Here is an 18,364-nt window from a genome sequence, read left to right as displayed (position 1 = left end):
AATGCCAGATGGGGTATGCCGGGACAGTATTGGTGCCAGATGGGGTATGCCGGGACCGTTTTGGTTCGAGGACGCCAATGGTAAGATGGTGGCAGTCAACGGCGTGCGGTACCGTGAGGTCTTGCGCCGATTCCACGCTGATCTCACTCAACTACCGTTTCCAGACCAACTCAGACTTGCATGGTTCATGCAGGATGGTGCCGCACTGCACACGGCAGGTGAAACCATCGACTTGCTCAACCAACTGTTTGGAAATCATGTCATTAGTGTGGGCACAGCACACACGTGGGCATCACACAGCCCGGATTTGAATCCATTGGATTTTTCCTTTTGGGATGCTGCCAAAGGTTAGGTTTACACCAACAAACCTCAAACCCTGCCGTCCTGAAGCAGGAGGTGGAGGCCTACCATCAGGCTACCACTCCAGCCACTTACAGACGAGTTGTGGAGTATTTCTGACTCGGGATCAAAGCCTGTTTGAACAGAGGTGGAGCACACATTGAAAATGACAATTACAAGCAGAATAATGCAATAATGATTTGAAAATGCCATGGTGGATGCTTTCCATCAATATATCACTGAAGTTGCTACATTTTCTAATAAATCTACAATAAAACGTTTAAATAATCCACTTTTTTGAAACACCCTGTGTACGTCTTCCTATCAAACCCCACTTAGAGAATAAACTTTTGTAAATAGCATGGGTACCACGTGATTTATCACTTCAATACAGTTGTGTTCCCTTCCGGTTTTGAATCAATTCAAAACCGGAAGGGAAGGGAACGTGGTACCCATGCTGATACGCATGTGGTCTCCATTTCCGGTGCTGCATTTCAGAGCACAATGTGCCTCGAGATAACGGTAGTCCAGGTGTTCTAGACTTGCACAGCCTTTGCACCTGCATCCTGTTGTATCATTGTAATTTTGTTTCGAGACAGATTTTAATTTCCAGGTTGTTTTGCACCGTTTGCCTTTGCTCTACCTGTTGGCAGGTTTGATGCTCGGAAACAACTCTCAGCTATTACAGATCCCTTATGTGAAAGATCTCTCGGCCGGCTCGTCGCGGGACGGGTTCAGAGGTGTCATTTGAAGTGTTCCGCAAATCTCCAACTCTAATGTTTTCTTGTTTGCTTTTTAAACCTTCCCCACGATGGATCCATTTCCCACGATGACCTGGTTTTTGTTTCACCTTTTGCAGCATTCTACAGCCACAAGTGTGATCCACCACAGTACCCACACAACGGGCGATTTTCACAAGCCATGGTTATTTCTGAAACGAACAGCATTAAGCAGGTGTGTGAACTCTTTGTAGAGCTTGATGGATGTTCTGTACGACTCTTCAAAGTGCAGATTTCTTTCCACCCCAGGATTAATAAAACGGATGTAAAGAAACATTGTCCGTCTTGTTGGAATTTGATTGGTGACCAAAAACTCTTGATTTGAAAGGATTGTAAATGTTTTATTCTAGTTTTTGCAAGCATGCATGTTTCACATTCTAATTGTAGTGCATATCAAAAGGAGAACTTTAACGCTAAATTGTCTTCATCAAAGCGAAGCCACCTATCTATTCCGATGGTAAGGTATTTTTCTTTATTAAAGGGGGAAGGAGAGGATGTGGTAATGCAATGGTGGTAATTACAGTTCTGAACAATAATCAAGTCAGTGTTAAAGTTTGATACAAAATTACTACTTTGGGTTATAATGCTGCATCGACGATCTCCGAATTACGTGAGAGAAACAACACGGTGCATGGATTCGTGAACAGCTGATTGGGTGATTGCTCCAGACTGCCTCTAGGTTAAGTGTCCCGATGTGTTTGGATCGTCGTACGTTGAGTAATACATATGTCAATGTTTTCTGCAGAGTTCAAACTCGATCCACCTGCAGTCCCAGGACGGTTCTTTGCAGCACCTGCACAGCATCTCTCCTGGACCGGGACTCCCCTCAGGTGTTCTTACTCGACACTATAAACACTTTTGATGAGGTCGTGCTAACCTTTAGCCCAAGCATAAAAAATATACCTCAAGGTAGTCACGAAGAAACTTTGTGAGGTCGTGGTGCAAGAACTAAAAGTAATGCTGCTTTTATTTAGAAAACGAATGTGTGTGGAAGGGGTGGTGGGGGGGGGGGGGGGGGCAGATTGGATGCAGAAGCTCCAGCCCATGCTGGTAACCAACAATCCTTTGAACTTCATATAGAGAAAGTCCGTATAGCTTGTGAGAAGTCAAAGCATCGAAATTTGGTGGAGACGCTAGGTGTGTGACGAAGACGAAATGATTCGATTTTCGTGAAGATCCGGATCAGCATCTGAGAATTTTTAAAAGTGATTCTTCACCATTGAGTGATAGGGCAAAAACAACATATAGCACAGTATCTCAAAACGTTGTAAACAGATTCGGATGAAACTTTGTGGACAGGTTTAGTGTATGACAAGGATGAATTGATTCAATTTTGGTGAAGATCCGAATCCAGACACGAGAATTTTTTAAAAGTGATTCTTCACCATTGAGTGATAAGGCTAAAAGCCAAAAACACTATATATGCGCAACGGAATAAACACCATTATACGTTTTCTTTGGAATATAGTTTGGAAAGTTTTTCCGGGACAGTTTTTTTTTCTTTTTTCAGATGTTGAGACAGACGCAAGAGCTCCAGAAACTAAATTAAATAAATATGTCACAGTAGACGATATGAGGATTGTTAATGTCGTCTTGTTATGTTTGTTAAAAAGAACAAGAACACGAGTTGAAAGAGGGATAGTTGCTTAGTTATTGTTGAATAATTTCCCAAATGGAGAGGCCTTGTTCTACCATTCTCGCAGGTAACTCGTTCGAGCAGAACCTTGAGGTTGATTAGTTGTTGAGCATGTCCAGTGCGACAGATTTACAACAAGAATTTGGGTAGTGAGAGATTAGTTTGCGTGTTGAGATGCCACTTCATTTGAATGTAGTAACGAGTCAGGAAATGGTCTACAAGTGGAAGAGTTAGAAGGGCAGATACACGAGGAAGAACACAGTGAGACAAAATAACAAGTATTAAGGGCTATTGCACCTGACATTTGATTCTTCCTGATCCTGATTGAGTTTTTTTGGATAAATTATAGATGGGGGAAAATTTTCTTAATTTACACTCTATCCCTAAATATTGAAGGTTGAGGTCATATGACAGTCCGAATGAAACATGGCCATCATTGGATCACGGGCAACGGGGGAGGCTTACTCGTGGCGGTCACTTTGTGATCACAGATTCCTATTTTGATAATGTTCTCATAGTTTTCTCAGTTCATTGAGTATAAAATGGCAAGCGTTGATTGGTAAGGTTTCATAAACTATTGTTTGCTCATGTTCTTGATCATACATGAAAGATCTTCTTTGTCCAAGTAAATTTGAGAAGTATTTCTTCCTCTTTCACATTCATTCCTGTTATTTTCACCAATGAGTTCTCCACCCTTAGTCGAATTAACATGCTTATCTATGGATAACTACAACTCTGGATAACATGACATCATAACTACCCTTAGCTTATTCACCAAATTAACGTGGGCCATCAACACAATAACCCTCTCAAATCCTACAACATCATCATCACCATCATCTCCATCAACTCATCGTTATCGTTACCATCATAAACTGCATTTTATGTTCTTAATACAGGAAAATAACCCTGGTGTTGGCTTAACGGTTAATGTGGCAGGGTTAAGATCTTTGAGTCTTGAGTTTGAGCTCCTGTCCTTCCGTTAAATAACACCAGGTGGGATGACTCGTATCAATTATCGACATAAATACGTTTCCTGAGAAAAATAACTAAGAGTATTAGGGTCCACTGCACTTCCCTCATCCACGGTTTCACGCACTCTTTCACGAGTCCCTCTCCTCTTTCCTTTTCCATTCTCTCTGCCCTCTTCCCTCACCCCAACTCATCCTTCCACCATACATGTGTATGCTGAACCATACCCCTAATTGTGAGTTACTTGTATAATATTCTCCCAATAATGGATGGAAACCTTCAATGTCAGACATGAGATCAGGGCCTTCTCTCTGGGCACATCTTGTGCTTTTGATACAGTTTGGCATACTGCCTCACTCTCCAAACTCTCCACCTATCATATGGCATCCACGGCCAACCGCTGACTAGGTAGGCATCCTCCATTGTACAAAGTCCTTCCTTGGCACACCTGAACTTCTATCCAGCTACACGGCCTTCATCCACAGCTTTATAGGTACTGCTCTGGCTCCTCTGAGAAGGCACCCTTTAAATCTCGGAGAACTGAAGCAGTTTTCACAAGCAGAGTGGAACAAACTGCCAGGGGAGAGGTGGAGGAAGCTCGTTCATGGCTATAGGAAGTGCTTGACTGCAGTTATTAGTGCCCTACCGGTGTACACCGGAGGGGACTATAGGTTTGCACGCCGTCCCTCCGTCTGTCAATCCGTCAGTCCGTCAGTCCCTCCGTCTGTCAGTCCGTCACGCAAAGAACAGTTTTCCGGACTTTTTTTCTAAACTCTTAATGCTAATGATTTCAAACTTGGTACATGGTTTCCTCATGATAAGTTACAGATCAAGTTCGAACTTCACGACGTTTCGATCATTTTTGACAACGTTATGGCGCTTTGTTTATTCTAGAGTTCTCCTCAAGCCGCACCGCACGCCCTCAGCCTCGTCTCGCGAACGTCAAAAGCGCGACACAGCACGCGCTTTCGGGAGGGGCGGGGCCAAGCCGAGCAACATATATATACACATCGATCATTGATCGTGAACTGAATGAATCGTGAACTGAAAATGAATGAAAAAAAACAAGAATGAACGTGAATCCGCTCTTTCACTCCCTCTCTCTGTTCTCTTCACACTCTCTTTTGCTCAAGGTCATCTGCCATCTGCTTGGAAATCTGCCAACATCACCGCTTTGCACAAAAAAGGTGCAAAAACAGATCCTAGCAACTACAGACCAATCAGCCTTCTCTCAATTATCAGTAAAGTCATGGAATCCATCATTGCTTCAGATATGAAATCTTTCCTCTTCTCCAATGGCTTGATCTCTGATCATCAATTTGGTTTCAGACCTGGTCACTCTACTCTGGACATGCTGCTTCTGCTTTCTCAGCAATGGATGGAGGTCCTCAATGCCAAACAGGAAATTCGAGCTGTCTCCCTTGACATATCACGTGCCTTCGATACGGTCTGGCACCCCGCCCTGCTCACCAAACTCTCCTCTGTTGGTATACATGGAAATCTCCACGCATGGCTGGCGGACTTCCTCTCTAGTCGTAGTCAACGTGTGGCGCTGAATGGGTTTCTCTCATCTCCTCTTCCTGTTCAGGCTGGAGTTCCCCAAGGCAGTGTTCTGGGCCTTGTGCTTTTTCTGGTCTTCATCAATGATCTCCCTGACTCTCTTGAAAATCCTCTCTATCTCTTTGCTGATGACTCTACTCTCTGTCGCTCCATTCTTCATCCCTCAGATCGACAGTCTGCAGCCTCCTCACTCTCTGCAGACCTGGACAAAATCACAGACTGGGCAAACAAGTGGAACATGTCTTTCAATCCTGACAAATCTCACACTCTTACAATGTCTCTCTGAAAAGACCGACTGGACAACCCTCCCATCTACTTTCTGAATAAACCTCTCCAAGAAGTTCTGTCACTCAAACTTTTGGGTCTCACTATCTGCCATGATCTTTCCTGGGAAAACCACATTTCAAATCTGGCCTCCAAAGCCAGTCGCCGACTGGGCATCCTCCGTCGTGCGAAGTCCTTCCTTGGCACACCTGAGCTCCTCACCACGTACAAGGCTTTCATCCGCAGCTCAATGGAATACTGCTCTCCCCTGTGGGCTGGTGCTCCTGCCTCACACCTAGCTCGTCTTCACGCTGTTGAAAGCAAAGCATTCAGAATCATTGGAATCTCCCGCGATGAAGCTAACTCCAAGGGCCTTTCACTCACTCACCGCAGGCAGGTTGGTGGTCTTTCCATCTTCTACCGACTCCTCTCTGGCCTTGCCCCCCCAGCTCTCTCTGGGCTCTGTCCCGCTAATATTCCTACAGGTCGCACAAGATCTGCCTGCAACCCTCTTATGGTTAAACTGCCAAAATCAAGACTCTCTGCTCACCTTCGCTCCTTCATTCCTCTTTTCTCCCGCCTCTGGAACAAACTCCCTCACTCTCTTCAATCCCACTCCACCCTCCAGGTCTTTAAAACAGCTGTTCACCACCATCTCTTATCTTCCCCCATCCAAAACCTTGATCTTTTCTATCCCCGATAATTTCACCCCAATTCCACTTTTTGAAATACCAACTTCTGACCTGGAAGTCCTTGGTGTCCTTGTGTTTTATACTTCTCCCACCCCCCACCCCCTCACCCCTTCCCACGCCTCCTCCCCCCGAGCCCTCTCCCTCCCACACATCTCCCTGCTCTCAAATGTTGTGTGCTCTCAAGTGTTTGTGTGCTTCCCATTCTCTTGTATTCCGCTCCCTCTTTTTATATATTTTGTTTGTCTGGTTGATTTGTTTGTGAAGTAAATGTCAGCTCTTTCACAAGCCTCGATTCAGTATACAAAAAAAAAAAAAAAAAAAAAAAAAAGGAAAATATAATAAATTACTGATATTTAGCGACTCGAAAGGTTCTTTATCAAAAACGTATTTTCTCGTGCTTCTGCTGACCTGTCTGCAAGGTGTATAAATCGAAGTCTCGAGTGCGAATCACAGGTGAGCCTGTCCTGAGGTAATTAGCGATTGGGAACGATTCAGAACCTGTGGGTAAATAACCCTTGGTAATTTCCCCAACAGTTTTCCGGGCGACAGACTGCCGGGAGGGGACATGTATTGCAGCGCAATACTGAGAATGCTTGTTTTAGCCAAAGGCTGTGCTACCAAATATTAAGTCTTGGGTGTCAATGCCATTTCTTTTTATTTTCTGATATAAAAGGATATATTAAGTTCTGAATCAAAAACAAAGGTTCTCTAATATTAACAGTAAAATAAAGAATTGTGGAGACGAAATACTTAAGTGAATTTCAACTTATTGTTGGAGAATATTGTGAGTTCTTTGAAAAAAGTGCAAGGGTGTCAATATTTTTGGCCACGACTGTATATAATTATATATATATAAATAAAATAAAATAGCAATGTCTTATCTAACTTAATGACTTGAATGCTTTCCAAGAAAAACCTTATTTAACAAAATCCAAGGATACATTTTTTACAATTCTTCCAATGCTCTGCAGAGTTGCTCAATTTCTTGCAATGTCTTTTATTAGTCCCCTACCGGTGTACACCGGAGGGGACTATAGGTTTGCACGCCGTCCCTCCGTCCATCAGTCTGTCACTCCGTCAGTCGTCAGTCTGTCAGTCCGTCAGTCCGTCAGTCCGTCACGCAAAGAACAGTTTTCCGGACTTTTTTTCTAAACGCTTAATGCTAATGATTTCAAACTTGGCACATCGTTTCCTCATGATAATGTACAGATCAAGTTCGAACTTCACGACGTTTCGATCATTTTTGACAAAGTTATGGCACTTTGAACTTTGGGAATTCTGATAATTCTGATGATCGTTAACTCAGTGCCATTTTAAGTTTTAATTTCCTTTAAAAAAGATTTTCTCTGCAATAATAGGACCGATTGAGATCAAATTTTCACCGTAGGAGGGACTCGGTCTGTAGAATATTTTAATGGTAATTATGACGTCACATGTCACGTGGTTCGGGCGCCATATTGTTTTTCGTGAAAACACGAAAACCCCTTTTTCTCTGCAACGGCTGAACAGATCGAGGCCAACCTTTGCAGGCAGAATCGCATACCCATAACGAACAAAAAAGTCAGCGAGCATGACGTCATGGGTCACATGGTTTCAGAGTTATGACGTTTTTAAGCATGAACATTTAAAACCGAGCCCCTCCCTCATTTTTGATCCAATCGAGGGGAAACTTCACAGATCTGTTCCGCATGTCAGTCTACTACAATGTCCTTTTGGAATTTGCGATAGCTCATGTGGTTTGGCAGATATCGTTAATTAAACGAAAATATTTTAAAAATGGATATCTCTTGAATCGCTTTATTGATCGACGTGAAACTTCAGACTATAGTAGAAGTCATGAAGAGTAACAAGTATGCAAAATTTCAAGATGATTGGATGTACGGTCTGGAAGCTAGAAGTTGTTATTTCGTGAAGAAGAAGAGGCGTCAAGTGTGCGGATTTAATTATTTATCACATGTACAGACTGAAAGCATCGTTGGACACGACCTGTCACGGTCATTTTAACCTCAAATAAAATTCTAATTTAAGATTTGTCAATAGCTGAGGTATATTAACAAACGAATAAAACAGATTTGGTCAAATTCTGACTTTTTAAACTCGATCGCATTTGACAGAGTTGTGACAAGCTGAGGAAGAAGAAACCTCACATTGGCTTTTCCAATGTGCCATAAAAAAATGGATATCTCCTGAATCGCTAGTACCCCAGACCGTGAGTTGGTAATCTATATATATAAAACACAGTTTGTGTGTGCGTGTGTGTGTGTGTGTGTGTGTGTATGTAATGTTACCGATAGACTCCTAAACGGAGAGGCTCACGTACTTGATATTTGGCACAGACATGGCCATTGAGCCTGGGACGAACATGGCTGACCTAAAAATTTATTTCATAATATGCTTTTACCATATTTTTTATCTCAGCGCGAAATATTATGACCGGAATCTGACCGGTCGCAGAGCAGCGCGCTGATTCGCTCAGAGCGATCACATGATGTTCCCTGCCGCCATTAACTCAGTTACGTGTTCGCACGTATTTCAGAGCGAAAAGCAATTGCCTTTTTTCACATTTAAGCGACGAACATTGCCATTCACACCACATAGGTTTTTTTCCCTTTCATCTTTTGATTCATATTTTTTGCCATAACGTAGCGCATTATGGCTCTCTCGAGCTCGAGTTAGCCAATCACCTGGGAGCATGAGGCCACGTTGGCCACGCCCACGACAGGACGCAGAGTTGCAATCGATCGCTCAGAGCGATCACGTGATGTTCCTTGCCCCGCGACTATCTATATATATCACTCAGATCCCTCACAATCGACCACCACCACCTCCTCCTGCAATACTAAATATCACTCAGATCCCTCACAATCGACCACCACCCCCTCCTACAATACTAAATATCACCCAGATCCCTTGGAATCGACCACCACCTCCTCCTACAATACTAAATATCACCCAGATCCCTTGGAATCGACCACCACCTCCTCCTCCTGCAATACTAAATATCACTCAGATCCCTCACAATCGACCACCACCACCTCCTCCTGCAATACTAAGTATCACTCAGATCCCTCACAATCGACCACCACCACCTCCTACAATACTAAATATCACCCAGATCCCTTGGAATCGACCACCACCTCCTCCTACAATACTAAATATCACCCAGATCCCTTGGAATCGACCACCACCTCCTCCTCCTGCAATACTAAATATCACTCACATCCCTCACAATCGACCACCACCACCTCCTCCTGCAATACTAAATATCACTCAGATCCCTCACAATCGACCACCACCACCTCCTACAATACTAAATATCACTCAGATCCCTCACAATCGACCACCAACCCCTCCTACAATACTAAATATCACTCAGATCCCTCACAATCGACCACCACCCCCCTCCTACAATACTAAATATTACCCAGATCCCTTGGAATCGACCACCACCCCCTCCTACAATACTAAATATCACCCAGATCCCTTGGAATCAACCACCACCCCCTCCTACAATACTAAATATCACCCAGATCCCTTGGAATCGACCACCACCTCCTCCTGCAATACTAAATATCACCCAGATCCCTTGGAATCGACCACCACCTCCTCCTACAATACTATATATCACTCAGATCCCTTGGAATCGACCACCATCTCCTCCTACAATACTATATATCACTCAGATCCCTTGGAATCGACCACCACCTCCTCCTGCAATACTAAATATCACCCAGATCCCTTGGAATCGACCACCACCCCCTCCTACAATACTAAATATCACCCAGATCCCTTGGAATCGACCACCACCTCCTCCTACAATACTATATATCACTCAGATCCCTTGGAATCGACCACCACCTCCTCCTGCAATACTAAATATCACCCAGATCCCTTGGAATCGACCACCACCCCCTCCTACAATACTAAATATCACTCAGATCCCTTGGAATCGACCACCACCTCCTCCTACAATACTATATATCACTCAGATCCCTTGGAATCGACCACCACCTCCTCCTACAATACTATATATCACTCAGATCCCTTGGAATCGACCACCACCTCCTCCTGCAATACTAAATATCACCCAGATCCCTTGGAATCGACCACCACCCCCTCCTACAATACTATATATTACTCAGATCCCTTGGAATCGACCACCACCCCCTCCTACAATACTATATATCACTCAGATCCCTTGGAATCGACCACCACCTCCTCCTACAATACTAAATATCACCCAGATCCCTTGGAATCGACCACCACCCCCTCCTACAATACTATATATCACTCAGATCCCTTGTTGTCGACCACCACCTCCTCCTGTAAGCTATATATATAAAACACAGTGTGTGTGTGTGTGTGTGTGTGTGTGTGTGTGTGTGTGTGTGTGTGTGTGTGTGTGTGTGTGTGTGTGTGTGTGTGTGTGTAATGTTACCGATAGACTCCTAAACGGAGAGGCTTACGTGCTTGATATTTGGCATAGACATGGCCATTGAGCCTGGGACGAACATGGCCGAACTCAAAATATTTGACGATCCATATTTTTATTCATATTTACCTCAGCGAATTTCAGCGCATGGAATCAACGGAATCAGAGCAGGTGGGCGCTGATTCGCTCAGAGCGATCACGTGATGACGCTATGAACGCTATGACGCTATGAAAAAAAAAATCGCTATGACGCTATGAAACGCTATGAACGCGATGACGCTATGAACGCTATGACGCTATGAACGGTATGAACGATATGACGCTATGAAAAAAAAAATCGCTATGACGCTATGAAACGCTATGAACGCGATGAACGCTATGAACGATATGACGATATGACGCTATGAAGCTATGAAGCTATGACCGCTATGAACGATATGACGCTATGAAAAAAAAAATCACTATGACGCTATGAAACGCTATGAACGCGATGAACGATATGACGATATGACGCTATGACGCTATGAAGCTATGAAGCTATGAACGATATGACGCTATGAAAAAAAAAATCGCTATGACGCTATGAAACGCTATGAACGCGATGACGATATGACGATATGATGCTATGACGCTGTGAAGCTATGACCGCTATGAACGATATGACGCTCTGAAAAAAAAAATCGCTATGAAAAAAAAAATCGCTATGACGCTATGAAACGCTATGAACGCGATGACGCTATGAAACGCCATGAACGCTATGACGCTATGAACGCTATGACGCTATGACGCTATGAAAAAAAAAATCGCTCGCTTTACCAAGGGGCTCGCTCTCCCCCCGTTCCCCTCCCCTCCCCTTCCCCCTCCCCTCCCCCGCCCGACAATGCCGGGTACTTCTGCTAGTAATTTATATAATTCACACCACAGTGCAATACGTGCAGGCCGCTCCACGGAGCGACCTTGCGGGCTTATCAACGAGGCGAGGCGTGACACGTGTCTCAGCATACCTCAGATCAAGTTTGAAAACCAGCATCAACCGTGCATAAATTTGCATATTCGATCATTTTTGACAAAGTTATGGCACTTTGAACTTTGGTAGGGGACATGTATTGCAGCGCAATACTCAGAATGCTTGTTTTCTCCAGTGGTATGAGTCTCATGAAGGAGCTTGTACATAAACCAAATGCAGCACAAGGATATTAGTAGACATCAATATTCCTTGAACATAAATTACAAGGACATTATAAGAAAATGGACACATACATTTATGATACATGGAATTTGAGCAAGGTTTCAGATGGGAGCATTAATAAGGCCAAGATTCATTGACTACTAGCCTGTCGCCTTTAGAAACGAACCCAACAGCCCCTATTCCCGATGTGCCTCGCTCTTCACATCCTGACGTCTGCTACATACGATCCATCATTGACAAACAGAGTATGTGGGAAAATCACTGGAGCCAATAATTGGATGGAAATGAAGTTTCTGTAAAGTGAGAAACACTTCACTGGCACTCTGGAATGCGTTTCTTCTTCAGTAACGTGGATTGGTTTTCACAACGTCATATTTTGTTCATTATACTTTAAAAAACGATGAACAACAACTTTTCACAAATGGGTATCATGCAGATCAATCAATAAGTGTGTGCGTGTGTGTGTGTATACATATATATATATATATATATATATATATATATATATATATATATATATATATATATATATATATATATATATACATACATATATACATATATATATATATATATATATATATATACATACATATATACATATATATATATATATATATATATATATATATATATATATATATATATATATATATATATATATATATATATATATACACATATACATATATATATATATATATATACACACACAGTCACGTGAAAAAGTAAGGACACCCCATGTAAACTTTTGACTTTTTCAACATATTTCAACATACAGCTATTTGATCTTCATTTCAACAATATTGATAGATAAAGGTGATATAGTATAACAAATATCATGAAACATTTACATTTTGTAGTCCATTGTATAATTTAAATAAACATAAATGCAAATTTCGCATGTGGAAAAAGTAAGGGCACCCCTACATTTATCACTACTTCAAATACCTAAAATTAGAATCAGGTGCACCAGCTCAGGTGCAAATGATTAGAACATCATTAGAGAGGATCTTGGAGGAACCTGTCTTATTTAAACCTCAGACATTTACTTTGGTTTGCTCTTTGTTGTTGAAATGTGCTGCGTCACAATGCCGAGATCAAAAGAGCTCTCTGAGGCCTTCAGAAAGAAGGTTATAGATGCCTACGTGTCTAGGAAGGGATTTAAACAGATCTCCAAACAATTTGAAATCAACCATTCGACTGTCCGGAAGATCATCTACAAGTGGAGAAGATTCCAAACAACTGCCAACTTGTTCAGGCCGCGCCCCAGCAAGTTCAGCCCGAGAGCAGACGGCAAGATGCTGAAAGAAGTCTCGAAGAACCCCAGAATGTCATCACGGGACCTACAGGTAGCTCTTGCCACTGTTGATGTCAAAGTGCACGAGTCTACCATAAGAAAGAGGCTGCACAAATTTGATCTACATGGGAGGTGTGCCAGGAGGAAACCTTTGCTGTCCAGAAAGAACATCAGGGCAAGACTAAAGTTTGCCAATGAACACCTGGGCAAAGAGCAGCACTTCTGGAACAATGTGCTCTGGACAGATGAGTCAAAGGTGGAGCTGTTTGACCACAGTACCAGAAGACATGTTTGGCGAAAATCAAAGACAGCATTTGACCACAAGAACCTGATACCAACTGTAAAGCATGGTGGTGGAAATATTATGGTTTGGGGCAGCTTTGCTGCATCAGTGCCTGGGCAGCTCACCATCATAGAATCCACGATGAATTCTTCATTGTACCAGAGGGTGCTTGAGGATAATATGAGGCCATCTGCCGGAAAGTTGAAGCTCAACCGAAGGTGGACCTTGCAACATGACAATGACCCTAAAAATACCAGTAAATCCACCAAGGAATGGCTGAAAAAAAAGAAATGGAGGGTTCTGGAATGGCCAAGTCAAAGCCCAGATCTAAATCCCATCGAGATGTTGTGGGGGGATTTGAAACGAGCTGTGCATGCAAGAAACCCCTCAAACATCGCACAGCTGAAAGAATTCTGCATGGAGGAGTGGGCAAAAATTTCTCCCAGTCGATGTCAGAGACTGGTAGACAGTTATAAGAAACGCCTACTTGAGGTTGTTTCTGCCAAAGGGGGCAATACCACCTATTAGAGCCAAGGGTGTACTTACTTTTTCCACATCCGAAATTTGCATTTATGTTTATTTAAATTATACAATGGACTACAAAATGTAAATGTTTCATGATATTTGTTATATTATATCACCTTTATCTATCAATATTGTTGAAATGAAGATCAAATAGCTGTATGTTGAAATATGTTGAAAAAGTCAAAACTTTACATGGGGTGTACTTACTTTTTCACGTGACTGTATATATATATATATATATATATATATATATACCGTTTCAACCCGGTGTGTACCCTGGTTTAGAATAGGTACACCATATCCCTGCGTGTCGTAAGAGGCCATTAAAAGGGTTGGCGTCAGGAAGGGCATCCGGCCATAAAAACATTGCCTCAAAAAGAGAACCATGACAATTACGACTACATATGGGCAGGGTACAGCCCGAAGTACCCCGTGGGGGACCCCAATCCCTCTCGTCAAAACTCAAGGTGGGGAACCCGATCGAAGCAAGGGTGGAAATCACTCCATTTATGACGACGAAACGTCTGATGCCCGACGTGGAGATCGGTTTCTGAGGTTTGGGACATGGAATGTAGGGACAATGACAGGGAGATCAGGAGAAGTGGTGGAAGTATTGGTCAGAAGAAGAGTGGACATATGTTGTGTGCAGGAGACGAGATGGAAGGGAAGTGGTGTGAGAATGGTGAAGGGTAGGCAGGGACAGAAATACAAGTTTGTGTGGCAAGGGTGCCCAGAAGGCGTGAATGGTGTTGGTGTCCTGTTTTCTGAGGAGTTTGTAGACAGTGTGGTGAGTGTGACTAGAGTGAGTGAAAGGTTGATGATGGTGAAAATGATGATTGGAAAGCTCTTGGTGAATGTCATCTCGGGATATGCTCCGCAGGTTGGTCGGAGCGATGAAGAGAAGGACAAGTTCTGGAGTGCAATAGAGAAGCTGATGGAAATCGTGAAAGATAAGGAAGTTGTTGTGGTAGGAGGAGACCTAAATGGACATGTGGGAAGGAGTATGGACGGTTTTGAGGGAGTTAATGGGGGTTACGGATATGGTGTGAGGAATGGAGAAGGTGAAAGGATTTTGGAGTTTGCTGATGGAGCTGATTTGTTGATTTGTAATACTCAGTTCCAGAAAGAGGATAATAAGCTTGTTACATACACGTCAGGTGGGTCGACGTCAACTGTTGACTACCTGATGGTGCGTAGGCGAGATAGGGGGCACCTCCGGGACACAAAGGTGATCCCGGGGAGGAGGCTGTTTCACAGCGCCACTTGGTTGTCTGCGACATAAGGGTGAAAGGTGCGAGGAGAGCTCGGCTGGTGAAGTACCAGCCGAGAATGAAGGTGTGGAGGTTGAAAGAGGTGACAGTGAGGGAGGCATTAAAAGAGAGGCTGAGTATGGTAGACTTGGTAGAGGATGATGTGGTTGAGCTTGAAAGTCGTTGGATGTCAATGAAAGATCATCTGTTGGGAGCCGTTGGTGAGGTATGTGGATGGACAAAAGGACCACCGAGGCACTCGGAAACATGGTGGTGGGATGATGAAGTTGAAAGAAGATTGACAAGAAGAGGAAGAAGTTCAAGGAGTGGCAGAAGGCGAAGCGTATGGGGGCAGAAAAGGCAGAGCATGAAAGTTATAAGGCAGCCAAGAAGGCTGCAAAGAAAGAGGTAGCAAAGGCGCAGGAGGCATGTAGGAAAATGTTCGGAGAACGCTTGGATTTGGAAGAGGGTCAGAGAGCGGTATTCAGGATTGCAAAGCAGATAGCGAAAGAGAGGTGTGATGTGATGGGGGTGAGTTGCTTGAAGGATGAAGTGGGACAAATCGTTGTGGACCCAGATGGAATTAAAGGAAGATGGAAGAGATATATGGAAATACTGTTGAATACAGAGAATGAATGGGATGGCAACATAGAGAGTAACCCAGTTTTAGGACCGGCAGAGAAGATAACGAAGAAGGAAGTTGGGGAAGCGATAAAAGCAATGAAGAGTCGAAAAGCGGGAGGGCCGACGGGAGTTGTGGGAGATATGTTGAAGGCAGCGGGAAATTGGGGTGTGAAGAGAATGACAGAGATCTGCAATCTGGTGGTGAAAGAAGGCCACATTCCAGTGGATTGGGAACTGAGTACCCTCGTCCCTCTATACAAGGGGAATGGTGACCCTCTGGACTGTGGCTCATATCGAGCGATAAAGTTATTGGAGCATGGAATGAAGGCATTGGAAAGGGTGTTGGAGAGGAGGATAAGGAAGAAAGTGAAGATTGACGAAATGCAGTTTGGATTTATGCCAGGAAGAGGAACGACAGACGCGCTTTTTATTGTGAGGCAGTTGCAGGAGAAGTACATGGAGAAGAGGCAGAAGTTGTTTCTTGGGTTTGTTGATCTGGAGAAAGCATTCTATGGGGTTCCACGTGAAGTAGTGACATGGGCATTGAGAAAGTTAGGAGTGGAGGATTGGTTGATCAGAGTAGTGTACAAAAGAGCGTGCACAGCTGTAAGGACGAAGGACGGGAACACTGGTGAGTTTGAGGTGAAGGTGGGAGTGCATCAGGGTACTAAGTCCACTACTATTTCTAGATGTGATGGAGGTGCTGGCTCGGAACGTAAAGGAGGGTTTACCGTGGGAGTTGTTGTATGCAGATGATCTGGTGTTGATTGCAGAAAGTATGGATGGACTGAAGGAGAAGATGAACAAGTGGAAGGAATGTATGGAGACAAAAGGTCTGAAGGTGAATATCGGAAAAACGAAGGTGATGGCAGGTGGTAAAGCATGTGGTGAGATGGAAAGAACTGGGAAGTGGCCGTGTGCTGTGTGCAGGAAGGGTGTCGGTGTGAATTCCATTCAATGTACAATGTGCGCTGAGTGGGTTCATCAAAAATGTAGTGGTTTGAGAGGGTCATTAACCAGTGTGGCAGCTACATTCAAGTGTAATGTGTGCACAGAGGGAGCTGCAGATGGAGGAAATGTTGAGTTGGATCTTGGAGACGGCGTGAAGCTGGAAGGTGTGAAAACATTTTGTTACCTAAGAGACATGCTGAATGGAGAAGGTGGATCAGACTCGGCAACGGTTGCTGGAGTGAGATGTGCATGGAAGAAGTTTCGGGAACTGAGTGGTGTGCTGATGAGGAGGGGAGTGTCGTTGAAGCTGAAGGGAAAGGTGTATGCTGCATGTGTGAGAAGTGTTATGATTTATGGGAGCGAGACATGGGTAATGAACGTCGAGCAGCAACGAAGGCTGGAAAGGGTGGAAATGCGAATGGTTCGGTGGATGTGCGGAGTATCGTTGAGAGAGAGGAAGACAAATGATGAATTGCGAAAGATGATGGGAATAGAGCCTGTGATGGATGCTGTGAAGAGAAACAGATTGAGATGGTTTGGTCATGTGTTGAGGAAGGATGAAAGTGACTGGTTGAGAAGAGTGATGGAAATGAACGTAGAAGGAAGTAGAGGACGGGGAAGACCGAGAAAGACTTGGCTAAAGATGGTGGAAGAAGAAATGCGGGCAAGGGGGTTAACAAGGAGAGATGCAGAAAATAGGGCAAAATGGAGAAGATTGTCATGGGGACCGCAAGGCTAACCCCCACTCTTGCAGGGAAAATGGCCTTAAAATGCCTGTTGTTGTTGTTGTGTTGTTGTATATACAGGTTCTAAGAGCGAATCAATGGTTGATGACCCCACGGTCCTTTACTCGTGACCTTCGAACCAATATTTAAAATAGACAGAGTACACATCGCTGAACCTATCCGTGTGGGAAGCGAAGCAGTACCTATTTGCTCATGACGTTTTTAAACCGCGAAGATACAGCTATCGGGTCAGCAGGGCACATTGTGGTTCTTCTTACACTCTACCGCAAACTCACCTCCTGTTTGGTGAGGTAAGAAAGCAGAGGGTAATGTTCTCATATGGCAGACAGACATTATTTCTCACAATCTGTGCAGTTTCGACTGTATGGGACACGAACTGTAGCTTTGCTGCTCGATCAAGCTAGGAGGTGCTAAGACATTTAAACCCACGGGGTTGCATGGGTAAACAATTTTGTGGTAGGTCGTCCTGATGAGCTCCAAAATATTTATATTTTTATTTAGATATATATATATATATATTTATATGTATGTATGTATGTATATATATATATATATATATATATATATATATATATATATATATATTGTTAAGGACGCGGTTTAGATGTTATTTTGACCGAGCGGTGGTGTATTACCGCGACCTAACAGTTATTCCCCGACTAGACCCCGATTCCACCCAGACGTTGACCAAATCGCGCTATGCTAAATCAATGATGGAAAGGACACAACGACTGGGATAGATGAAACGACGCAAGGGGTACAGTTCTCAAGACCTCCGGAGGAGGATATAATTACAGTGGTGGAGAAAAGGGGTAGATTACA

General features: G+C 43.5%; 1 protein-coding gene across 4 annotated transcripts in view; it reads left to right on the top strand.

Annotated features, from left to right (window-relative positions):
- Window positions 1-18,364, top strand: part of LOC137439405 (hepatocyte nuclear factor 1-beta) — a 113,562-nt gene that overhangs the window by 91,426 nt on the left and 3,772 nt on the right. For 2 of the 4 annotated variants that reach the window (XR_013621421.1, XM_068135130.2), the window contains 2 exons: window positions 1,199-1,293; window positions 1,864-1,948. Coding sequence is in view for 2 of the 4 variants with exons in the window: in XM_068135130.2 (XP_067991231.2) it covers window positions 1,199-1,293; window positions 1,864-1,948 (180 nt within the window). In the remaining 2 variants the exon portion in view is untranslated. Of the gene's footprint in view, window positions 1-992; window positions 1,080-1,198; window positions 1,294-1,863; window positions 1,949-18,364 lie in introns of those variants that run through there. The other 2 variants (XM_078768396.1, XR_013621422.1) reach the window with 2 other exon arrangements.

Source organism: Myxine glutinosa, chromosome 14 (genome assembly GCF_964187855.1).
Source record: "Myxine glutinosa chromosome 14, kmMyxGlut1.1, whole genome shotgun sequence".
In the NCBI taxonomy this organism is placed as follows: domain Eukaryota; kingdom Metazoa; phylum Chordata; class Myxini; order Myxiniformes; family Myxinidae; genus Myxine; species Myxine glutinosa.
This window is presented reverse-complemented; position numbering and strand designations above follow the sequence as displayed.